A 20368-nucleotide genomic window follows, 5' to 3' on the forward strand; every position below is an offset into this window, starting at 1 on the left:
TTATATTGGTGCTACAATGTCATATGCCGACGTTTTTTTTTTTCTAGGTGGCGAGGGGATACGCGAAACTGATGTGTTTTTTTAGGTTGGTTGCTGCCATTAATTTAAGAAATAGCCGACCCGGTCAAAATCGTGAAACAAATCCAAAATTGATTATTGAAATGAATGAAAGAGATCTTTGATAAATTATTGACCCAGTTAAAATCGTGAACCAAATCCAACCGTAACATCTGAATTAAACAGAAAGACTCTAAAATTAGGGAGCACAGTGTATTAGATGATTTGGATCCCTTGAATAAATCTGTGGTCTGTGGTTTTCACTTGCTTGGGCATCTGAATTCTATTCTGGATCAAACTTCCAGTGAATCAGTGACCTTGCTTCTTCGAGAAATGCTAATACAACAGGTCAGTTGCATCATCTACACAGTGTATTGGTTTCAGAGTGTACGTTGTCCAACAGTACAGAGGGAAAAAAACAGGAAAAATAATGGGGCAATCCGAGAATTGAACTCGGGACCTCTCGCACCCTAAGCGAGAATCATACCACTAGACCAATTGCCCTTTTGTTGTTCCCTCAGCTTCAGCTGGATATAAGATCACAGTATTGCCGTCAGCGTATCTAAAAGCAGATAATTATGGAACAAACATTAGCCTTGGCTCACACAGCAGAGAGTGAAAGAAAAACATGCAAACAAAGATACTTTCACACCAGGCACGTATGTTGCCCACCAATCAATTGGTTTATTACCACAAGCATCGCATCAAGCCAGCCATACTCGTACAGAATTGCATGTGCTATCAGTTCAGTTGAACCTGGAGCACCTCCTCCTGATCTCGCCCTGCCGGCCGGTCTTGACGGCGACGCCGCCCAGGCTGACCATGGCCTTGGGGAACTCGTAGGTGAAGCGGAGCCCGAAGAGCCCCCGGATGTTGCCGGCGTACTTCTGCACCACCCCCTGCGTCGCGCCGTCGCCCCACAGCCGCTGGTCCGACTCCAGCGCGGCGTTGCCGTCCCTCACGTTCTTGAAGAAGGCCGCGTCGAAGGACTCCGCGCCGTCCCTGTCCAGCGCCACCCGCCGCGCCGGGTCGCCGTTGGGCGGGCACAGCGCCCGCAGCTGCGGCAGGAACGCCGGGCTGATCGACGGGTCCGCGTTCCCCGTCGCCGTGAAGTTGTACAGCCGGTACCGCACGAACGCGCAGTCCGTCTGCCCGATCGTGTGCGCGCCTGCAGATCATCGTCGAGACATCGACAGGGCAGCAGATGTTATACCGGGCGATTGACTGAACATTATGTGCCATGCATCTGTATGAAGGATCAAGGAAGATTATTACCGACTAGTGTGACGAGATCGTGGTCAGATAGGCCCTGGTCTGCGAACTTCTGCCGCTGGACGGACACGGGATCGGCCGGAGACGGCAGGGCCTTGGCATCTGCGGCTGATGAGATCCTCCCGTCTCTTCGTCCCAGAGGCACTGACCAGCTTGGCCCGCCGGTCTTGCCATCGTTACAGAACGTCACAGACAGACAGTTCAGTCATCAGGCTCTCAGTCAAACAGTTCTTGGCAGGAGTTCAGTCAGAAACAGAACTTGCCTACCAGATCGACGGAGTCGCGTGCGGCGAGGGCCAGTATGTCGGCGCAGGACACCACCCCAGGGCACGTCGATTCCAGCTGGGACTTGGCGTCGTCTATCACCTCGAATCCCCTGAGGCCGAAATTCTGCGGTGCACTCCTCTCAGATGACGCTCCAGAAATCAAAACTGAAGCATCGCATCCCTACAAAGCATACCAGCAAAACGAAATGTCAGACAGGAAAGCAAAATCTATTGCAGAATGGAAAGAACAATTTAACATGGGATTCAGAGTAAATAAATAGTAGAATTATAGAACTACAGGCTACACAGAACAGGATTATAGAGCTGACTTGGACAAAGCAGTCATGGAAGTGCAGCCTGAGCAAGCCCGGGGCAATTGTGGCGTCGTTGTTGTAGTACTTCTCGACGGTAGACCTCACGATATCCTCTGCGTCAGGGCAGCTGGAGTCGTAGAATCCTCTCTGAAGTCCTTGGCTATGGACCAAAGAACTTCTCAACAAAACATTGAACAGAAAGAAAACGGTTGCTATTTCTGATGCTAACATGGTCTAGGTAACGGTTATCAAGAACAATCCTGATTGCGGCAATCATGCAATCGCATTGTTCATTATATAGGGCCATTCAGCTTGTGATATCTTCCAATTGGTGCAGCCTTGTCGCAATTTTGGTCAGTGGGGTAGCAAGTGGATCATGCACTACTGAATGGTGTGGATTACAGCTAGAATATCAACCTGCATATTTCACAATTGATATATCATCCCTCATCGAATTGTGCAAGAGTCGTTCTGTTGTGTGAGATAGCAGCAGCCACTCAGGCCTCAGCTTCTAAGTGCTAGGTTGCCATACTGCACCCACATAACCGACCTATATGCTCCAGCATAGTAACAATCAGATGCAGACCATACGTTTCTGATTAGTGGCCAGAGATGTGTAGCATTTTGATGGTTTCAGAAACCTGGTGATGTGATAGAGCTATAATATTTCTAACACGGAGAAACACCGTTACGACAGCCATTTCAAGGCAACATGAGTAACATGTTTAAGCTCATTGGTCTAGAGAGAGTGAGGGAAAAGAGAGCAGCCCACTAATTTTTGAGCAATTTGGTCACAATGGAGTTTGGGCGCCTCCAAGATAAAAATCAGTTGTTCAGAGAGATGTAAAATTCATTAGTGAACTCCATCCACATGACCAATTCCCATATTTACCAACAGATAGCCCACAAGTAGCACTTCAGTGGTACTTTTGGTTCACGGAGGAAATGGGAATCGGGAGGCTACAGTCAGAAAAGGCCTGCTAGTATATGTGCACTCGTGATGAACATGGGAAACAAAGTGTTAGTGGAAGGGTTTCTCACAAGTGGGCTTGACATGTTTGGGCTCCCACCATACTCATTTTGCAATTCAGGCAGACCAAACACAAAGCGTTGCACGTGATTCTGATAAGGAAGACATCAGTGTCCTAGCACTAACTGATGACTGATGAGCATGGTCCGACAGATAGACTGTACCTACTTTTTTGGTGTCATCTTCAGAGCACCAACGGTTGTGTCGCTCCGGAGAATATTATTTTTTGGTCAATTACGGGCACTTCATTGATTGAATTGCATCATTATATGGGGTCTCACGGAAACAATCCGAACTTACATTGCTAATTGAGTGCCCAGCATAACGAGCTAAAGTATGCGCCGAAACATTGGACAAGCCATTAACATGAATAAAGCATCAATCAAGGAAACACATCTGTATTTTCTTAATGCCACAGACCAGGATGCCAACCTTGGAGGGGTCTTGAACTGTCAATTGAATCCGTTGAGCGATAGAGAGGCGATCGGGAGCCACAATAACCTTTTTGAAAACCTTCTTCATGAGCAAGGGTGACAACATGGTGAGTCGACATATTTCAATTTCAGACGTAATAACAGTTCGTGTTGGAGATTTCTGAGGAGAGCTCACCATACCAAAATCACCATATGCTATTTGTTTTGTGGGACCTGTATAATGCATTTTTAACACGATCAGATTAAGAAGGTGATCACCAATTTTTATCTTTAGAAGCAAGATTCACCCAAGTAATATTTACGCTTTCTCTTAGTCGAGTAGTAACCGGATCATAAGGCGCCACTTTGTGAACTAGTTTTGACGCAGGACTTTGTCAAATACTCTGGAGTATTGAGAGTATGAGAGAATTTAAAGCGGTGACAAGATGAAAACACCTGTCCCTTGTCACAAAACCGGGGGAATCATTTATATGTAATTGAAACGAGAACGTTGACGCATAACCACCTATGTACCAAGACTTCCGACATGACTATTTGAGCTTGCTCTTCACTCTCTTTCGATACATAACACTAAAAAACTTGTGTTTCTAGTTCATAATATACAAGGGCAAGTTGACAGTTTATTCGTATTTACATAGGTTTGCAAAATTAGTCCATCAACTCCCAACTGTAAACGAATTTAGCTCCAAAACCGTCAAGCAGTGTGGTGAAACAAAAGAGAAAAGGCTGATAATAACATATGTACCAACTCGAGAGAAGCAAGATTCGACCAAGTAATATTTGTGTTTTCTGTTAGTTTAGTAGTTACCCGATCGGTAAGTTGTCACTTTGTGAAACTTTTTGACATGGAACTCTGTAAAATATCTAGTGAACAAGCAGAAATCCAATTCGGCTCTTGGGAGCATATGTTCCTGCGAGCAAAAAATGATAAATGCAAATGTAAAAAAAAGGAAAACATTTAGATATGTTCATTGTCACACCCAAATGCTACCTGCAAATTTTTAGGTGAAAATTTTAAGCATTTTGACTTGCGGCAAAAAAAAATCAAATGCCAAATGTTACACTTAATTTTGTTTTTTTTTTCACCGATGAAGCACTGTTGTCCCGTTTTGCATAAAAAATGTCAAGCATGCTTGTTACACTAATATGAGCATAAAAAACAGACTTTTTAAATTTTATTTACTATTTATTTTGAATTTACTATTCATTCGGAAGCATATGTTCCCTATAGCCAAAACAACTCTCTTGTGAACAACAGTATGAGAAAATTTTTAGAGCAGATGACAAGGCAAGTAGTGGCGGAGCTGAAATCATGATAAGTTTTCAATGGGGGGAGGGGGAGCGCATGGCCCAGGTTGGCCCTGTCCCTTGTCACAAAACCGGAGCAATCAGTTAAATGAAAATTGAAACAATGATGTTGACAAATAACCACCCCAAGATTCTCAACATGGCTCCGGATTGAACTTGCTCTTCACTCTCTTTTGGTACATAACGCTAAAATAACGGACATGGAGCATGTGATCCCGAGCACCAGTGATCCAGGATGAACAGTAAAATCAAAAAAAATCTGAAATTTTTTGTCAAGAAACTTTGATGTTTTCTACATGTGTGCCAATTTTCGTGATGAAATGACATATGTGGAGGTCTCGGCAAAAAAAATAAAATCACGCTAAAAAAACTGTTTTTGGAAGCATTTTGGAGCATCGAATTTTTTTTGCCAAGACCTGCATGAATGTCATTTCATCACAAAAATTGGCACGCATGTAGAAAAAACATCAAAGTTTCTTGACAAAAATTTCAGATTTTTTTGAACTTTTTAAATATATTTTTTCGTTTGTACCATAGCAAAGGGTGCCTGTGAGCTCGAGCTCACAATAGCACTTTCATAAAATATCTTCTAATATTTCTGTTCAAAATATACAGGACCGAGTTGGGACATTTGCTCGTTTTACATAGGTCGCAAAATCAGTCCGTTAACGCCCAAGTGCAAACTGATTTAGAGCAACTAGAGCCGGGTGCTCCAAACCGGCCTCAAACGCTCGGGCGGTTCACCCAGTCATGAAAATCTAACCCAGACGGACGCTGTCGGTGTCAAAACCGGCGGATCTCGGGTAGGGGGTCCCGAACTGTGCGTCTTAGGATCGATGGTAACAGGAGATAGGGACACAATGTTTAACCAGGTTCGGACTCTCTCGATGGAGGTAATACCCTACTTCCTGCTTGATTATCTTGGATGAATATAGGGTTACAAGAGTTGATCTACCTCGAGATCGTAATGGCTAAACCCTTGAAGTATAGTCTGTATGATTATGATTCTGATTGTCTCTACGGACTAAACCCTCCGGTTTATATAGACACCGGAGGGACCTAGGGTTATACAGAGTCGGTTTAAAGAGGAAGGAATCTTCGTATCCGAACGCTAAGCTTGCCTTCCACGCGAAGGAGAGTCCCATCCGGACACGGGAGGAAGTCTTCTGTCTTGTATCTTGTATCTTCATGGCCCATTAGTCCGGCCGACGTTACATAGCCCGGACGCCCGAGGACCCCTTAATCCAGGACTCCCTCAGTAGCCCCTGAACCAGGCTTCAATGACGATGTGTCCGGCGCGCAGATTGTCTTCGGCATTGCAAGGCGAGTTCCTCCTCCGAATACTTTAAAGTAGTCCTCGGACACAGAAAACGTGTCCGAATCTGCAAAACAAGCTCCACACACAGCCGCGAAGAATATAATAATTAACAAGTCCCATCTACTGACAACTTTTGTAGCGAGACGTTTTATCCTTGCCCGGTCATCATTTCGAACCGTTTTTCAGCTTCCCGCTCCATATTTCAAGATGCGGTTTTCATTGGCACGTCTTGTCGAAGCAGAGATTGTGTCCCCTTATCACGGGATTCTCATTAATACGGGCGTGGGTAATCCAACCGTGCCATCCGCGCGACCCTTGGGGAATAGGCGAGTTTTAAGGCGAGTGGGGGGGCGTGATATTCGCCGCCTTTATAAGAGGATAAGGATCCACTCTTTCACCCACGCCTTCTTCCCCTCTGCACATCTGCTCTCGAACTCTAGCGTCCAAGATTCCATCCTTTCCGCGTCAAAAAGCACTCCAACCATGTCCGGATCTGGAGCGCAGGGCAAGTGGATGGCCTCCTCCGTCACGGAGAAGGACATCTTGAAGCTCCGGGAGGCGGGGTACTTGGCCTAGGAAATCGCCCACCGGCTTCCGGCCAAAGGGCAGATCGTTCCCACCCTGGAGCCCCATGAGAGGGTGGTATTCATTCCCCACTTCATCCGCGGGTTAGGGTTTCCTCTCCACCCCTTCGTCCGCAGACTCATGTTCTACTATGGGCTAGACTTCCATGATCTAGCTCCAAATTCTTTCATCAACATTTCGGCATTCATTGGCATGTGCGAGGCCTTCCTCCACATCCCACCCCACTTCGGATTGTGGCTAAATATCTTCAATGTGAAGCCGAAGGTGGTGGGTGGTCAACACGCAGAGTGCGGAGGCGCTATGGTGAGCAAGCTGTCCAACGTCACATGGCCCAAAGGCACCTTCGTGGAGACCGTCAAAGGGTGGCAACAGCAGTGGTTCTACGTCACAGAGCCCCGTGACACCACCTGGACCGCGGCTCCCGAATTCAAGTCCGGGCCCCCGATGCGGCTCACCTCCTGGCTAGACAAGGGCCTGGACTGGGCTTCGTCGGACGAGGTGACAATGCTGCAGACGCGCATCAAGAGCATGGTGGACAAGAACATTAAGCTCGTCAACGTGATCCAAGTGATGCTTTTTCGCCGGATCCTTCCTTGCCAAAGCCGGACTTGCCATTTGTGGGAGTTTGATCCGGCCAAGCACCAGACCTTGCAACAGTTCTTCGGCGCTACACATGAAGGCATCTGAAGGTGCTTTTTAAGGCCAATGAGACGTGACCGAAGACGACCGAGGACCGTGGGTACAACCTGACCCATCCAGCCAGTCCGATAAGTTTTTCGTATTTCATGGTGTATCCTTCACCTGTACATTCAAGGAAGATGTCTAAGCTTCCCCATTTCTCTTGTTAGGGTTGGACAAACAAGGCGGAGCGGATCCAGCGTCCGGCTCCGCTGCCTGAAAACCCAGCTATCCCACTTCTGACGAAGATGCTGATTCCGGCGCCCTACCAGGCGCCAGAGAAGAAGGCCAAGAAGAAGGGCCAGGCGGGAAGAGGCAGCCTTTGCCGTAAAGGCACTTCGGACGTGACGTGCGAAGACGCCGAAACCCACTCCTCCCCCACCGCCGAGGACGAGGAGGAGGAGGAGGAAAGCAACTCTCCCCCCGAGGGGGGAAGGGACAAGAGGGCGGCCTCCACATATCTAGAGGCAGAGGCGTCCAAGAAGGGGAGGGTCTCCCTTGCGGATGACTCCGTGTTGGACACCGATAGCAGCTCCGAGTGGCGTCCCAGGGAGAAGCCCCTGGCCGAATCGTAAGTACTCAAGGGCACTTATAAACATATATATCCAGCTTCTTTACTTCATGGTTTTAATACGTTAAATCATGTGCTGCAGTCCGGCTCACGCCCGCCCCCAGCGATCCTCATCCTCGGGGAATTCGCTGGATCCAAATGTGATGGACAACGGGTCACTTCCGGCGGCCTCCTCTCCCAAGGCCACGGACGACGGCGAGGTGTTGTCCCGAAGGACCTTCCCAGGCCAGGGAGAGGTACAGGAGGCCGTCAGGGTGGCGCCAGAGGGTGATACCTCGGCCGCCGGACACATGGGGGAGCAGATCCCCCTAGAGACTGGCGATGGGGGCCATATCCAATTCGGCCCCCAGCCGAATACTATTCCGGAGGCCCATACGGCTCCGGAAGCAGGTAAGAAACCTCCTTTGAAAGAAGGAGGTGGACCTATTCCGCCAGTGACGTCCATCCAGAGGCACCGGATACTCTACTGGAAGCACTGCAAAGTGCTTCCATTGTTGAGGAACACCGTATCCTTATGGGTACGGTGGTTGGGAGGGTTCAGTCCGCTAAGAGCGGACTGACCGAAGCCTGCACCAGCCTTCTAACGGGCTTTGAGGTATGTAAAGCAAATACACAAAAAGAATGCCGTAGTATAGATAGTAGCCCCTAAGACTCTGTCCGGTGTTCGAAAAGAAAGGCCGAACAGAGGATCGAATAATTTTCGCAGGGGACTTATCATATGTGTCTATGTGAATAAGCAGGCGTCGATGCTGGCTGCGACCTGCCATGCTGCCGAAGTCTCCAAACTGAAGCAGAGTCTGGAGCAGGCCGATGAAGAGCTCGGCCGTGTCAAGAAACAACTAGAGGGCAAGCAAGGTATGCAATGGCCTATGCAGATCTAAAATGATATGAATTGTTTGTGTTGATCATGTTATTATGGTGTTTCACAGGAGCTACGGCCGAGATGGAGTCCCTCAAGAACGCACTGACCGAGGCCCAGAAGAAAGCGGTGACGGAACAAGCTGCCCGCGAAAAACACGAGGCAAGGGTCGGGGAGGTGCAGCAAGAGCTCCAGGATGCCGTAAAGAAATGCGAGTCCTTGGAGCGCAAGATTGCGGACCAAGAGTCCAAACTTGCTAAGGCCCGCCAAAGCGCACAAGAGGCCCGGGTTGAAGCCCAGGGCGCCCTCCGGGAAATCCAGGAGGCCAAGCAGATTGCGACGGGTAAGGCCTTTATTATGCAGAGCAAATATGTGAAGAAAAGGTACCTCTTACTGACCCGAATTTGGAGTTCTCCAAGGGCATTTGCGGATCTGCCTCGCAGTGTTGCTGATGCCGCGGAGTTCTTCCAAGCCGAAGAGGGGAGCCCAACGGAGAAGCTGTTCTGGTCGCAATACCTTGCGCCAGAGCATCCGGTGCCCTTTAGCGATCAACTGAAACAGCCGACCGAACTGCATAGGGTGGCCGAATTGGCCATGAAGGATTTGATAATCCGTCTATGGCCTACCGAAGCCATGCCTAGCAGCTACTTCGGGCTCGTGAAGCGGTTGGTCGATGCCTGCCCTCGGCTTGATGCCATAAAGTGGTCAGTCTACATCGAAGGTGCGCGGATGGCCTTCGCCCGTGTCAAGGTACAGTGGGTGAAGATGAACGCCGTCAAGCTTGCGACCGAGGGACTGCCCGCGGGCAAGGAGCATCGCACGCCCGAGCGGTATTTTGATGATGTCCTGGAGGGATCCCGCATTGTGGAGGTCCAGTGCGCGAAGGACATTATCCTTGAATGAATACATTCATGTTATCCAGTCCTGTATCATGGAACAAAGCCTATATGTAATATATTGCTTGTAATTTTTTTTGAAATTTTCCCCCCCTGTGCGGCCGTTTTATTAAATTTGAGAGTTGGCCAGTCGTCGGCTTCAGCCCCCACGTAGGTAGTACGGGGGTGTTCGGGTTGGAACCTAAACACACTTGACCCAAAAGTTTGGTCCTTGAAGGAGGTGTTTAGCGCAGCGAACCAGGCAATCGTACTATGTGCCTTTATCACCCTCACTTAGCCATAGGCGTTTTATAATAGGAGTGTAGGCGCAGCCCCTAGTTAGTATTTGTTTATCCGAACTAGGGTGCTGTAGACACCTGATCGGGTGAAGGCCGATCCGTCGCATAATGCAGAAAAAATCGCAAGAGATTTAAGTTTAGCCTCCGAATAGCTGACCAGCTCTCACCACATCATGACAGTCAGTTTTCGGCTTTCTCTACTAAGGTGTTTATCCGGATAAACCAGGAACACAATCGCAGTAGTTCTCCCTTTACTACCCTAGCCGATAAGACGGAACGTAAGGTAGCAAGCACAGGAGCCGGGCAACCCAACTATTGACCAAAGACATGATTCGGAGCCGATGCATATAATGCTATATTCGGGGCGCCGAACTATACTGTAAAAAGTGTTCGGACTTGTTGCCAACATATGGAGAGCGATGGAGCCCTTGGCGAGTTAGGTCGTACCAAAGTGTACAGGTGCAATCGATAAAAATAGTGAAATATAATGAAGGAGTAAGCTAGTGCCACATAAGTTGGGCCACAAACTGTTTCCATTATAATGATACGTCAAAGCGTATTTGTACAAATAGTGCGATAAGCAACAGGGCTATTTAACATGCCGAGACCAAGGGGCAGCTGGTGCGGGTCCTGAAAACAGGTAAAGTGATCGTCAAGAAGACCATCTAAATATTCTACCGCACGTCTATGCAGCTTGCCGCCTTGTTACGTCCATCCTTCGAAAGGATCGATGATCAGGCCGTCTTGAGGGGCCCGTGGAAAGGAAACCTGAAAAGGATGAAAAGAAAAGGGAAAGTATGTGTGCCCCGGTAAGGTCGAGCCGCATTGTGAACCACGATCGAGTTATGCCTCTGTCTTTGCCCATGGTATTTTGAGTGCGTAGTTATGTACGCGCGGTACGTATGCCGCCATTCGGTCAGGACTGAGACGGAGGCCGAATTGCTACTCATGACGAGCTGGACTGTCATGCTGCGGAGTAGTTCAGACTCGTTTAATAGTAACCGGGGGCTTGGCCGCTAAATTGATGTTCTGGTTGATTAGGCCGCCCTGTACTTCCACTGCCAGGGCTGCGGTGTGCTCCTCGGTACGAAGGGAGCGTTCCATGTTTACATTGACTGTTATGACACCGTGTGGTCCGGGCATCTTGAGTTTGAGATAGGCATAGTGTGGCACCGCATTGCAACGAGCAAATGCGGTTTGTCCGAGCAGTGCGTGATAGCCACTGCGGAAGGGGACAATGTCGAAGATTAGGTCTTCGCTTCGGAAGTTGTCCGGCGATCCAAAGATGACTTCCAATGTGATTGAGCCCGTGCAGCGGGCCTCTACACTTGGTATTACTCCTTTAAAGGTAGTTTTTGTGGGCCTGATCCTTGACGGATCGATGCCCATCTTGCGGTCTGTGTCCTGATAGAGCAGGTTAAGGCTGCTGCCACCGTCCATGAGGACTCGCGTGAGGTGGAATCCGTCAATGATTGGGTCGAGGACCAGTGCGGCTGAACCGCATGACGGATACTGGTCGGATGGTCCCTGCGATTGAAGGTGATCGGGCAGGATGACCATGGGTTGAATTTTGGGGCGACTGGCTCTATCGCATAGACGTCCCTGAGCGCACGTTTGCGCTCCTTCTTGGAGATATGAGTAACGTATATCATGTTCACCATTTTGACTTGGGGGGGATTTCTTCTGTCCCCCTGTGTTCTGTGGACGGGGCTCCTCGTCGTCCTCCTCACTTGGTGACCCCTTCTCCTTATTCTCGGTATTTAACTTATCGGCCTGTTTAAAGACCCAACAGCTTTTGTTGGTATGATTGGCGGGTTTATCGGGGGTGTCGTGGATCTGACATGGTCGATCGAGGATTCGGTCCAAGCTGGATGAGCCCGGATTGTTTCTTTTGTATGGATTCTTCCGCTGGCCGGACTTGGAGCCGCTGAATCCGGTGTTGACCGCCGTGTCATCGGTATTGTCACCATTGCTTCGACGCTTGTGCCAGTTGCGTCGGGGCTTGCCATTGCTATTTCTGGCTTTAGAGGTGCCAGATTCGCTTGCATTATTATTGCTGCGGGCTAGCCAACTATCTTCGCCCGCGCAAAAGCGGGTCATAAGTGCCGTGAGGGCTGCCATAGACTTCGGCTTCTCTTGGCCAAGGTGTCGGGCGAGCCATTCGTCGCGGATGCTATGCTTAAAGGCCGCTAGGGCTTCGGCATCCGGACAGTCGACGATCTGGTTCTTCTTAGTTAGGAATTGTTGGGGAACGTAGTAATTTCAAAAAAAAAACTCCTACGCACACGCAAGATCATGGTGATGCATAGCAACGAGAGGGGAGAGTGTAGTCCACGTACCCTCGTAGACCGTAAGAGGAAGCGTTATGACAACGCGGTTGATGTAGTCGTACGTCTTCACGATCGACCGATCCTAGTACCGAAAGTACGACACCTTCGTGATCTGCACACGTTCGGCTCGGTGACATCCCACGAACTCTCGATCCAGCTGAGTGTCGAGGGAGAGCTTCGTCAGCACGACGGCGTGATGACGGTGATGATGAAGCTACCGGCGCAGGGCTTCGCCTAAGCACTGCAACGATATGACCGAGGTGGATTATGGTGGAGGGGCAGCGCACACGGCTAAGATATCAATGATCAACTTGTGTGTCTATGGGGTGCCCCCCTCCCCCGTATATAAAGGAGTGGAGGAGGGGAGAGGGCGGGCTTCCTAGGCGTGCCCAAGGGGGGAGTCCTACTCTCGGTGAGAGTAGGATTCCCCTTCCCTATTTGGAGTAGGAGAGGGAAGGAAGGGGGAGAAGAAGAGAAGGAAAGGGGGGCCGGCCCCCTCCCAATTCGAGTTGGGCTTGGGGGGGGGGGGGCGCCCCCACCTTGGCCGCCTCCTCCTCCTTTCCACTATGGCTCATTAAGGCCCATTGTCTCCCCGGGGGGTTCCGGTAACTTCCTGGTACTCCGGTAAATGGCCGAACTCATCCGGAACCATTCCGATGTCCAAACATATCCATCCAATATATTGATCTTTATGTCTCGACCATTTCGAGACTCCTCGTCATGTCCGTGATCACATCCGGGACTCCGAACAACATTTGGTACATAAAAAAACTCATAATACTGATCGTCACAGAACGTTAAACGTGCGGACCCTATGGGTTTAAGAACTATGTAGACATGACCGAGACTCATCTCCGGTCAATAACCAATAGCGGAACCTAGATGCTCATATTGGTTCCTACATATTCTACGGAGATCTTTATCGGTCAAACCACATAACAACATACGTTGTTCCCTTTGTCATCGGTATGTTACTTGCCCGAGATTCGATCGTCGGTATCTCAATACCTAGTTCAATCTTGTTACCGGCAAGTCTCTTTACTCGTTCCGTAATACATCATCCCGTAACTAACTCATTAGTCACATTGCTTGCAAGGCTATAGTGATGTGCATTACCGAGAGGGCCCAGAGATACCTCTCCGACAATCGGAGTGACAAATCCTAATCTCCATCTATGCCAACTTAACAAACACCATCGGAGACACCTATAGAGCATCTTTATAATCACCCAGTTACGTTGTGACGTTTGATAGCACACAAAGTGTTCCTCCGGTATTCGGGAGTTGCATAATCTCATAGTCATAGGAACATGTACAAGTCATGAAGAAAGCAATAGCAACATACTAAATGATCAAGTGCTAAGCTAACGAAATGGGTCAAGTCAATCACATCATTCTGTAATGATGTGATCCCGTTAATCAAATGCCAACTCATGTCTATGGTTAGGAAACTTAACCATCTTTGATTCAACGAGCTAGTCAAGTAGTGGCATACTAGTGACACTATGTTTGTCTATGTATTCACACATGTACTAAGTTTCCGGTTAATACAATTCTAGCATGAATAATAAACATTTATCATGATATAAGGAAATATAAATAACAACTTTATTCTTGCCTCTAGGGCATATTTCCTTCAGTCTCCCACTTGCACTAGAGTCAATAATCTAGATTACACAGTAATGATTCTAACACCCATGGAGTCTTGGTGTTGATCATGTTTTGCTCTTGAGAGAGGCTTAGTCAACGGGTCTGCAACATTCAGATCCGTATGTATCTTGCAAATCTCTATGTCTCCCTCCTTGACTTGATCACAGATGTAATTGAAGCGTCTCTTGATGTGCTTGGTTCTCTTGTGAAATCTGGATTCCTTTGCCAAGGCAATTGCACCAGTATTGTCACAAAATATTTTCATTGGACCTAATGCACTAGGTATGACATTGATGACCCACAAGTATAGGGGATCCATCGTAGTCCTTTCGATAAGTAAGAGTGTCGAACCCAACGAGGAGCAGAAGGAAATGATAAGCGGTTTTCAGCAAGGTATTCTCTGCAAGCACTGAAATAATAGGTAACAGATAGTTTTGTGATAAGATAATTGGCAACGAGCAACAAGTAACAAAAGTAAATAAAGTGTAGCAAGGTGGCCCAATCCTTTTTGTAGCAAAGGACAAGCCTGGACAAACTCTTATATAAAGAAAAGCGCTCCCGAGGACACATGTGAATTATCGTCAAGCTAGTTTTCATCACGTTCATATGATTCGCCTTCGGTACTTTGATAATTTGATATGTGGGTGGACCGGTGCTTGGGTGCTGTTCTTACTTGAACAAGCATCCCACTTATGATTAACCTCTATTGCAACCATCCGCAACTACAACAAAAGTATTAAGGTAAACCTAACCATAGCATGAAACATATGGATCCAAATCAGCCCCTTACGAAGCAACGCATAAACTAGGGTTTAAGCTTCTGTCACTCTAGCAACCCATCATCTACTTATTACTTCCCAATGCCTTCCTCTAGGCCCAAATAATGGTGAAGTGTTATGTAGTCGACGTTCACATAACACCACTAGAGGATAGACAACATACATCTCATCAAAATATCGAACGAATACCAAATTCACATGACTACTAATAGCAAGACTTCTCCCATGTCCTCAGGAACAAACGTAACTACTCACAAAGCATATTCATGTTCATAATCAGAGGGGTATTAATATGCATATAGGATCTGAACATATGATCTTCCACCAAATAAACCAACTAGCATCAACTACAAGGAGTAATCAACACTACTAGCAACCTACAAGTACCAATCCCGGACTTAGAGACAAGAATTGGATACAAGAGATGAACTAGGGTTTAAGAGGAGATGGTGCTGGTGAAGATGTTGATGGAGATTGCCCTCTCCCGATGAGAGGAGCGTTGGTGATGACGATGGCGATGATTTCCCCCTCCCGGAGGGAAGTGTCCCCGGCAGAACAGCTCTGCCGGAGCCCTAGATTGGTTCCGCCAAGGTTTTGCCTCGTGGCGGCGGAGTCTCGTCCCGAAAGGTTGCTTATCATTTTTTCCTCGACGAAAGACTTCATATAGTAGAAGATGGCCACCGGAGAGCCAACAGGGAGCCCACGAGGCAGGGGCGCGCCCTGGGGGGTAGGGCGCGCCCCCCACCCTCGTGGACAGGTGGTGGCCCCCCTGACGTATTTCTTCCGCTCAGTATTTTTTATTATTTCCAAAAATAACTTTCATGGAGTTTCAGGACTTTTGGAGTTGTGCAGAATAGGTCTCTAATATTTGCTCCTTTTCCAGCCCAGAATTCCAGCTGCTGGCATTCTCCCTTCTTATGTAAACCTTGTAAAATAAGAGAGAATAGGCATAAGTATTGTGACATAATGTGTAGTAACAGCCCATAATGCAATAAATATCAATATAAAAGCATGATGCAAAATGGACGTATCAACTCCCCCAAGCTTAGACCTCGCTTGTCCTCAAGCGGAAGCCGATAACGATAAATATGTCCACATGTTTAGAGGTAGAGGTGTCGATAAAATAAAATACGGACATGAGGGCATCATGATTATTCTCATAACAGCAACATATATGGATATTGTCATATGATTTCTTATGCTCAAGTAATAATCTATTCACAATGCAAAGTATGAATCCGAAACTTTATTGAGAACTAACAAACTATAATCTCAGTCATTGAAGCAATTGCAATTTATCATAACATCAGAAATAGTCTATGTCAGAGCTTTCTAGCAAGTCCACATACTCAACTATCATTTAGTCTTTCATAATTGCTAACACTCACGCAATACTTGTGGTTACGGAGTTTTAATCGGACACAGAGAAAGATAGGGGCTTATAGTTTCGCCTCCCAACCTTTTACCTCAAGGGTAATGTCAACAATAATAGTTCATGCTAGCCCACATCCAATTAGATATATCTATCATGATCTTTCCAACACCCTGTGCTTGCCAAAGGATAAAATATAAAAAGGGAAGGTGAAGATCACCATGACTCTTGCATAAGGTAGAAGATAATAATAAAAGATAGGCCCTTCGCAGAGGGAAGCAGAGGTTGCCATGCGCTTTCAGGGTTGGATGCACAAAATCTTAATGCGAAAGAACGTCACTTTATATTGCCACTTGTGATATGAACCTTTATTATGCAGTCCGTCGCTTTTATTTCTTCCACATCACAAGATCGTATAAAGCTTATTTCCTCCACACCAATCAATCATACATATTTAGAGAGCAATTTTTATTGCTTGCACCGATGACAACTTACTTGAAGGATCTTACTCAATCCATAGGTAGGTATGGTGGACTCTCATGGCAAAACTGGTTTAAGGGTATTTGGAAGCACAAGTAGTATCTCTACTTGGTGCAAAGAATTTGGCTAGCATGAGGGGGAAAGGCAAGCTCAACATGTTGGATGATCCATGACAATATACTTTATCTCACATATAAGAAAACATAACCCATTACGTTGTCTTCCTTGTCCAACATCAACTCTTTAGCATGTCATATTTTAATGAGTGCTCCCAATCATAAAAGATGTCCAAGATAGTATATTTATATGTGAAACCTCTCTTTCTTTATTACTTCCTATTAATTGCAACGATGACCAAAGCTATGTTTGTCAAATCTCAACAATTTTTAATCATCATACTCTTTCTATGTGAAGTCATTACTCTCAATAAGATCAATATGATATTTTTATTTCTTTTTATTCTTTTCTCTTTTATTTTATTCACTCAAGATCATAGCAAAATAATCAAGCCCTTGACTTAACACTAATATTTATTATATAGCTCACGGACTCGATTACATAAAGAGATCATAAAGCAAAACTCAAAACTAGATCATGCCAAAACTTTATTCTACTAGATCAAGATACTACTAATAGGATCGAACTAAGAAAAACGGTAAAGATAGGAGTGTGGTGGTGATACGATACCGGGGCATCTCCCCCAAGCTTGGCAGTTGCCAAGGGGAGTGCCCATACCCATATGATTATGTCTCCTTTGCTGGTGAAGAAGATGATGGTTTAGTTGATGGTGTAGTCTTCTTCCTTAATTTGCACTTGAGGACAGAATTTTGATCCCTCAAGTCATCAATCTCCTGCTCCAGGCTTAATATCTTTTTGCATAATTCCTGCTTGTTTTCCCGCAAGAGACGAAAAGGGATAAACTCGATCTTAAATTTCTTTGCTCTATCAGGCAGGCTTGACTTTTTGAACTCCACATGCATGTCCCCAGGTTGAGGTAGTGGGACTTCATCTTCATCTGAGCTCGTCTCCTCCCACCTCTTGGGTTCATAGTCTTCTTCTTCCTCCGTAGTCCAACCACAATGCTCCACATCTCCATAGACCTTAGGACTTGCAAGGTAATCGGCCACATAGCTTTCTCCTTCAGAATCCTGGGACGACATGTTGCTCTTATCTGCAGCAGGACAGCTCGAAACGAGAACAGAGGATATTTGCGTGATACAGGAGTCAAAACCTTGGGGAGAATATATAATGAATTTCTACCGACCAAAATTCGTATCGTGCAAGAAAACGGAGTCCGGAGAGCACACGAGGTGCCCACAAGGTAGGGGGGCGCGCCCAGTAGGGTAGGGCGCGCTCTCCACCCTCGTGGAGGCCTCGTGTCCTTCCCGGACTGCTTCTTATTTTTCTATTTTTCTAAATATTCCAAAATGGAGAAATAGTGCCATAAAAATTGTTTTGGAGTCGGTTTACTTACCGTACCACATACCTATTCCTTTTCGGAGTCTGAAACGTTCCGGAAAGTGTCTCTTATGTATTCCTCCGGGGTTACGGTTTCAATAATATTGGTTTCAACATTTATAGGATTACCTGAGATATAATGTTTGATTCTTTGACCGTTTACCACCTTCGGATTTGTGCCTTTGAAGTTGTTGATTTTTATGGCACCAGAACGATAGACCTCCTCGATAATGTAAGGGCCTGCCCATTTAGAGAGAAGTTTCCCTGCAAAAAATCTTAAACAAGAGTTGTATAGCAATACATAATCACCTACATTAAACTCACGCTTTTGTATCCTTTTGTCATGCCATCTTTTAACTTTTTCTTTAAACAACTTGGCATTTTCATAGGCTTGGGTTCTCCATTCATCAAGTGAGCTAGTGTCAAATAACCTCTTCTCACCGGCAAGTTTGAAATCATAATTGAGTTCTTTAATAGCCCAATAAGCCTTATGTTCTAGTTCGAGAGGTAAATGACATGCTTTTCCATAAACCATTTTATATGGAGACATACCCATAGGATTTTTATATGCAGTTCTATAGGCCCATAATGCATCATCAAGTTTCTTGGTAGATCTATTAACAGTCTTTTGCAAAATTAATTTGAGCTCTCTGTTGCTCAATTCTACTTGACCACTAGACTGCGGGTGATAAGGAGATGCAATTCTATGATTAACATCATATTTAGCAAGCATTTTTCGGAAAGCACCATGAATAAAATGTGAACCACCATCAGTCATTAAATATCTAGGGACTCCAAACCTCAGAAAAATAACTTCTTTAAGCATTTTAATAGATGTGTTATGATCAGCACTACTAGTTGGAATAGCTTCTACCCACTTAGTAACATAATCAACAACAACTAAAATATGTGTGTATCCATTAGAGGCAGGAAAAGGTCCCATATAATCAAAGCCCCAAACATCAAATGGTTCAATAACAAGTGAATAATTCATAGGCATTTCTGGACGTCTACTAATATTACCAATTCTTTGATGTTCATCACAAGATAAGACAAACTTACGGGCATCCTTGAAGAGAGTAGGCCAATAAAAACCAGATTGCAATACCTTATGTGCAGTTCTATCTCCAGCGTGGTGTCCTCCATAAGCCTCAGAGTGACACTTGCGTAGGATATGTTCCTGTTCATGCTCAGGTACACAATGTCTAATAACACCATCTACTCCTTCTTTATAAAGATGTGGGTCATCCCAAAAGTAATGTCTCAAATCATAGAAAAAACTTTTCTTTTGTTGGTATGTGAAACTAGGTGGTATGAATTTAGCAACGATGTAATTAGCATAATCAGCATACCATGGAGTACTACGAGAAGCATTTATGACATTTAATTGCTCATCAGGAAAGCTATCATCAATAGGTAGTGGGTCATCAAGAACATTTTCTAACCTAGACAGGTTGTCTGCAATGGGGTTCTCAGCTCCCTTTCTATCAATAATATGCAAATCAAATTCTTGTAGGAAGAGAACCCATCTAATAAGTCTAGGTTTAGCATCTTTCTTTTCCATGAGATATTTAATAGCAGCATGATCCGTGTGAATAGTTACTTTAGAATCAACAATATAAGGCCTGAACTTATCACAAGCAAATACAACTGCTAGGAATTCTTTTTCAGTAGTAGCATAATTTCTCTGAGCATTGTCTAGAGTTTTACTAGCATATTGAATAACATTTAATTTCTTATCAACTCTTTGCCCTAGAACAGCACCTACAGCATAATCACTAGCATCACACATAATTTCAAAGGGTAAATTCCAATCAGGTGGCTGAACAATAGGTGTAGAGATCAATGCTTTCTTAAGTATTTCAAATGCTTCTACACAATCATCATAAAAAACAAATGGTATATCTTTTTGCAATAAATAAGTCCGAGGCCGAGAAATTTTTGAGAAGTCCTTAATGAACCTCCTATAAAAACTGGCGTGACCAAGGAAACTTCTTATACCTTTGATGTCCTTGGGACATGGCATCTTTTCAATAGCATCAACCTTGGCTTTATCAACTTCAATACCTCTTTCAGAAACTTTATGCCCCAGGACAATACCTTCATTAACCATAAAGTGGCACTTTTCCCAATTCAAGACAAGATTAGTTTCTTCACATCTCTGCAAAACTCGATCAAGGTTGCTCAAGCAATCATCAAAAGAGGATCCATAGACGGAGAAGTCGTCCATGAAAACCTCACAAATCTTTTCACAAAAGTCAGAGAATATAGCCATCATACATCTTTGAAAGGTAGCAGGTGCATTACATAAACCAAAAGGCATACGTCTATAAGCAAAAGTACCAAAAGGGCAAGTAAAAGTAGTCTTTGATTGATCATTGGCTGACACAGGTATTTGGGAGAAACCAGAATAACCATCTAGAAAGCAAAAATG

At 45.7% G+C, this 20368-nt stretch overlaps 1 protein-coding gene and 1 non-coding gene across 2 annotated transcripts; both read right to left on the reverse strand.

The window, feature by feature from the left end:
• Positions 1 to 489: 489 nt before the first annotated feature.
• TRNAP-AGG (transfer RNA proline (anticodon AGG)) lies at positions 490 to 561 on the reverse strand. The gene has a single exon. It is a non-coding gene; the product is annotated as a tRNA-Pro (tRNA).
• Positions 562 to 673: 112 nt separating this feature from the next.
• On the reverse strand, positions 674 to 2198 carry LOC109777144 (peroxidase 25). Its single transcript, XM_020335796.2, has 4 exons — positions 1925 to 2198; positions 1597 to 1776; positions 1333 to 1495; positions 674 to 1225 (listed from the first exon to the last, which is right to left on the reverse strand). The coding sequence occupies exons 1-4, from the start codon at positions 2138 to 2140 to the stop codon at positions 804 to 806; spliced, it is 981 nt and encodes a 326-aa protein (XP_020191385.1). The 5' UTR covers positions 2141 to 2198; the 3' UTR covers positions 674 to 803.
• Between the last annotated feature and the right edge of the window lie 18170 nt (positions 2199 to 20368).

Source organism: Aegilops tauschii, chromosome 3 (genome assembly GCF_002575655.3).
Source record: "Aegilops tauschii subsp. strangulata cultivar AL8/78 chromosome 3, Aet v6.0, whole genome shotgun sequence".
In the NCBI taxonomy this organism is placed as follows: domain Eukaryota; kingdom Viridiplantae; phylum Streptophyta; class Magnoliopsida; order Poales; family Poaceae; genus Aegilops; species Aegilops tauschii.